This window comes from Lethenteron reissneri, chromosome 6 (genome assembly GCF_015708825.2).
Source record: "Lethenteron reissneri isolate LAM-NWPU_2019-01 chromosome 6, ASM1570882v1, whole genome shotgun sequence".
NCBI lineage: Eukaryota > Metazoa > Chordata > Hyperoartia > Petromyzontiformes > Petromyzontidae > Lethenteron > Lethenteron reissneri.
The window spans coordinates 9109850-9115452 of NC_083784.1; the positions used below are offsets into that span (position 1 = coordinate 9109850).

The following is a 5603-nucleotide window of genomic DNA, read 5'->3' on the forward strand; positions in this document are numbered from 1 at the left end:
GATGGGTGGAGCCCAAGGGTCAGTGGGCGGGGCTCGAGATGAAATTTGCATGTAAATGTAAGATCAGAGAAATGTTGGCAAACGAAGCTGTGGGGGTGGCCATTGTATTGTGAGATATTAGCATATCAATATGAGAAATGTGCTTGTAAATGTAAGCTCAGAGAGAGCTCGGAAAGAGCCATCGCCACATGGAGGTGGAAAAGGATGGCAAGCCGCCATTTACTAATACAGCTAAAGGTGGCTGTATTAGTGAAAGTAACTCAGAGAGTAGAAAATAACTCGTAACATGGGTAGATAGGGAGGGAACATCACAGCCAGTTATGACCTAAACTGGTTAATAATGTCCTTCCAATGATTGCTAAGTTTGTACCCATCTTGACGGTTGAAATTGTGTCTGTGTCATATATATCTAGATGGCTTCATGAACGAATTTTTGCTGATAGCCAGTGGGCTTGCAGAGTACCCTCGTCTTGGCAAAATCAATTTCGTGTGTGCCCGCAGCGTTAAAACAATGATCAGCCACGGCTGAGGTATTGGTCCTACCGTGTTTCAGATCTGCCTTTTGTTCACGAATCTGGTCCAAGACATGTCGTTAAGTTTCCCCAATGTAACAGCTGCCACAGACACAGCTTAGTTTGTAGACACCAGAGTATTGCATGTCAGGGATCACATCCTTTACAGACGGGATGAAATCACGAATTTTACGTACTGTGTTGAATCGTACCTGGATCTTGTGTTTGCTCATGATTTTGGAAGTATTTTGGTGACCCCTGCTATGTATGGCAAGGTGATGGTTTTGATTGGGTCCTCCGATGGTTCTTTCCCAACGTTTGGGGTGATAGCTTTACGGATTGTGTAGTCTGAATATCCATTCTTCTTGAGGGTTTGGTGTACGTGATCCAGTTCACTGGCTAGGTGGTGATGGTCGGAAATACAACGAGCTCTATGGTATAGAGATTTGATGAGGGAATTTCTCTGGGATGGATGGTGGTGGGAGTCAGGTTTTAGATAGGCATCCGTATGGGTGGCTTTCTTGTAGACAGTGTCCCATTGAGCCATCAGGTGTTTTTTCGATTAAAACATCCAATAATGGTAACTTGCCATCCTTTTCCACCTCCATGGTGAATTTGATGGCTGGGTGTATGGAATTGATGTGGTTGAAGAATTGGTCCAGAGCTGGTATGCCATGTGGCCAGATGACATCCTTAATCGAACCAGCCAAGTGGCTTTCCTTAAAACCCTCTACTGCTAGACCACCCAGATTTTATGACTTACCAAAAATCCATAAAGAAGGTACACCACTCCGTCCTATTGTCTCCACCATTTGCTCACCCACCTACAGTACAAACTGGCCCGATTTATGTCTGATACCTTGCAACCATTCACTGGTAAGACCACCTCAGCTGTACTTAACTCAGCTCACTTGATATATTCAATTAAGGACACCTCACTATCTCCAGGTGATTTGGTTGTAAGTTTCAATGTGGTATCTTTGTTTTATGGTAGCGTTCGTTAATGTGCTTTAAAAAATAAAGTACACATGTTATTACAATTTTCTCTATAATTCACATGACATGTATTCCTCAGTGCTCTCTCTCTATTGAACTTATTTACCTTAAATCAATAGGTCAATACAGAGTACTAAACCGGCAACTGCTGATAACTGGGTTTAACTCTGGGTTTTAGCAACCCATGGTTAACATATATTAAGGGTAGTAAGTGAGTTGGTCAATGGTCTCAACACAGTCTGCAATGAAGACACCAAACATACCTGTCATTGTACAACTCTGATTGAGAAACATTTGTTTGATTGCTTAGCTATTCAACGAGAAGCTCCTTACAAAGAAAAGTGCTATTGGGTAAGACAGGCCTATTGCAGTCACTATAGAAGTCGCTATGACATAAATTGCTCGTGTTTTTTTCTCACAGCTTTACAAATATTGCCCGCGTGGAATAAAATGATCACGACTATAACAATAATTATTATTGACTTCAAATTGTCCGTTCAATGCCGAATCAATCTCTCTATTTCTCTCTCTTACAAAAAAACTATTTAATTAAGATACAAAAGGCCAAAACAATGAATGTGAATACAATTATGATTTAAGCAATCTCATACGCGTAAATCAACACGTTACTTTCATATCCACGTGAGAGTTTATACAGAGATTCAAGACGCGATCCTCCTTCTGAGATCGCGCTCTCATCATCCTACAATCTCACCCAGACGCAGAAGAATGCTGACAAACAGAGTGGAATAATGTAGACGTCCAGAATGAACACAAAATTCGAGACCCAGACATCGCACCTCCTCCTGACTTTGACATTCCTCAAAGACGCTGGAGGTGTAACCATCAATCGTATCGGAACATCAACAGGCCGATTCGCACATCTCCCTCATGAATGGGAAATTAAATACAAGCCACAGTAGTGCGACTGTGGCCAAAGAACCCAAACTATGGACAGTGTAGTAAACATACTGTGATTTAAAGCTTTCGTGACTGCAGGGATTCATCTTCTTGGTTCTTTCGGTAAAGTCACGTAGTGAGAATTATTTTATTAAGTTTTATTTTTATTATTTTATTATTTCCCTTCTACGTGACTTTACCGAAAGAACCAAGAAGATGAACCCACTGTGGTCGACGCTCCTTCAACGGAGGAATATCAAAACTATAGCAACTCTCTCCTGAAGCCCTGTCATGGCTCGCACAACCTCAACTTTGGCATTTAACTCATGAACACAAATGTCACATGCGAGAAGAGAAGTTCACGTAGACAATAATGGTATTTTGTGAAAGACTCTCATCAGCTGTGTAACTGCATACATTGGCGAGGGGGGAAGTCTGGCATTCAACCCATGCTTTGGTTAACTCTAATTCTGGTATAATTACTGCTAATATAAATTTGTGTTTTTATTCAACAGCGTCATTTTTGCAAACTGCATCTCACACCGCTGGAACACGCATAACACATCGAGGTGTGTGTATATATGCAGATGTTTTCAGCCATCTAACGAGCGTTTATACATCTGGTATTAAACCCCTTTTGTCGAGTTATTGATACCTGAAAGTGCAAGTTCTATGCGCATGGCTAATATATCACACTCAGTCACACTTGAGACGTTAGTGGAAGGCGCCTTACAAAAAATATATAAATTATTAATTGTTATTACTCATTCATTTAAACACAATATTGCTCATTCACATTCAATGACGTAGGAATGCAGATGAATTATTACACTATGTAACACAATTTTTGTTCCTGGGTAGTAAGTGTTACTTCGTAATTGATTATGCTTAAAAAGTATAGATAATGGCTATTATTCCCCACAAACTTTGTTTTGTGACCAAAACAGTGATGTTTTGAAATTTACATATTTTCAATGAGAAAACGGCCAAATTTGTGTCTTTTCGTTCACGTAAATTCAGAAGAAGAAAAAAAAACATATGAATCAAAATTAACATGTATTTATACTAAAGTAATACAAAAATGACTACAAAAGATTTAGAAGTGAGTAGTTTTTCGAGAATTACGATTATACTGTAAATCACTTTCACGAATCAGCCCCCAAATGTAGTCTCCCAACATGTTCTCGTGATACTGTCCTTGGTAGCGGTGTTCAAAGTCCAGTATATCCTGGTGGAAGCGCTCGCCTTGCTCTTTCGAGTACGCTCCCATGTTCTCCTTGAATGTATCAAGATGAGCATCAAGGATATGGACTTTGAGGGACATCGTACAACCCATTGTGCCATAGTTCTTCACCGAAGTCTCAACCAGCTCCACATAGTTTTCGACCATGTGATTGCCCAGGAAGCCACGAACCACTGCGACAAAGCTGTTCCAAGCCACTTTCTCCTTACTAGTGAGCTTCTTGTGGAATTCATTGCACTCTAGGATCATCTTTATCTGTGGTCTGACGAAGATACCGGCTTTGACCTTTACCTCAGACAGCGTAGGGAAGAAGTCTTGAAGGTACTTGAAGGCTACTGACTCCTTATCTACAGCTCTGACAAATTGTTTCATGAGGCCCAATTTGACGTGCAGTGGTGGCATCAGCACCTTCTGGGGGTTCACCAGTTGCTCCCACTTGATGTTGTTCCTCCCCACAGATAACTCAGTCCGCTCTGGCCAGTCCCGCCTGTGGTAGTGCGCCTTGGTGTCCCTGCTGTCCCAAAGGCAAAGATAGCAGATAAACTTGGTAAAACCGCCTTGGAGACCCATCAGGAATGCCAACATTTTGAAGTCTCTGATGACCTCCCAGCCGTACTCATCATACTTCAAGGCGTCCAGCAAGGTCTTGATGCTGTTGTAATCCTCTTTGAGGTGCACTGAGTGAGCCAGGGGAAGACGGGTACTTGTTACCATTATGGAGCAACACGGCTTTGAGGCTCCTGGATGAGCTGTCAATGAAAAGGCGCCACTCATTCTGGTTACAGGCGATGCCGATTACCTTGAACAGACTGGTTACATTGTGGCAGAAGCAGAGCCCATCTTGACCAGTGAAGAAGCTGCAAAAAGGTTGGTGACGCTTCATCTGATCTGCGACTTGCACACTTTCATCCAAAAAATTTCACTGCTTGAGCCTAGACGTCAAAAGCTCGGCATTGGACTTGGTGAGACCAAGATCTCTGATCAAGTCGTTGAGGTCTTTTTGGTCAGGGTAGTATAGGTTTCTCTCCTCAGCTCCACCTCTGAAATTGTCATCTGGATCTACAACGTCTTCCTCGCTCTCTGACTTGCTGCTCTCTTCTAAAGACGGCTACTTTCTCTCCGGAGGAGTGGGTACCTCGAGCTCATGGCAGTGTGGCACCAGGGCGATGTATGAAGGAAGGTCCAGCAACGTGATAGCAGGTGAATTCTTGCCAGTCCAACGTTTGTAAGGGTCCACCATGCAGAAGTAGCAGTTGCTTGAGTGGTCAGTGGGTTCCCGCCAAATTCTTTGGATAGAGAACTTCATGGCTCTCTTTCCCCCTCTGTACCATCCTACAAAAATACATTCGTTTCACCCATGACTAATGTGTAAGAGATTCTCGCAACATTTTCATGCATGATATATTTTTTCTATAACATTGAAAATTGTAAAACATTTTAAAATGAAAAACTTTTACAATTTCAATGTTTTTAACTCATTTTATAACATAAAATTCCGAGCAACAATTGTCCATCTTACCTTCCAGAGTTTTTTGCATTGCTCGCAGGTGAAATGAGGTGCCCAGGGGTTGTCTTGATATCCGACAAGCATGCCAAAATATGCCTTGTAGGCCTCACACAACTTAGCAGATGCTTCTACAGAGTACTTTTTCGCTCTTGTCTTGATAAATTGGCTGCAGACATAGCAAAATGCGTCTACCGGATGCTTGCAGCCTATTGATGCCATCTCAGAAAATGCAGAAATGTATCCACTTAGATAGCTGGTACTAAACTGAACTGGTGGGCTTAAGGCCCCTGTATTTATACTACTATTTATATTACTGGAAAGTTCTAGAATGTTCTAGAAGTTATTACAAGTTTACTCAGCACTGCATGTATTTGGAATGTTCTGGAAAATAGGTCAATTTCAAAATATCACTGTCCTGGTCACAAAAGCAAAGTTTATGGGGAAT

At 41.8% G+C, this 5603-nt stretch overlaps 1 protein-coding gene across 2 annotated transcripts; it reads right to left on the minus strand.

Moving 5' to 3' along the window:
* Positions 1–2496: 2496 nt before the first annotated feature.
* On the minus strand, positions 2497–5382 carry LOC133355213 (uncharacterized). Of its 2 annotated transcripts, none has more exons than XM_061572588.1 (2): positions 5298–5382; positions 2497–4983 (listed from the first exon to the last, which is right to left on the minus strand). In XM_061572588.1, exon 2 carries the CDS (start codon positions 4423–4425, stop codon positions 3505–3507), a length of 921 nt encoding a protein of 306 aa, XP_061428572.1. In that variant the 5' UTR covers positions 4426–4983; positions 5298–5382; the 3' UTR covers positions 2497–3504. The 2 variants fall into 2 exon arrangements, with proteins under 2 accessions (XP_061428572.1, XP_061428563.1); XM_061572579.1 differs by having other exon boundaries at positions 5171–5376.
* Positions 5383–5603: the final 221 nt, after the last annotated feature.

Bases quoted from the DNA above. Each gene is read 5' to 3' on its own strand.
- LOC133355213 (XM_061572588.1), bottom strand. From the start codon at position 4,425: ATGAGTGGCGCCTTTTCATTGACAGCTCATCCAGGAGCCTCAAAGCCG.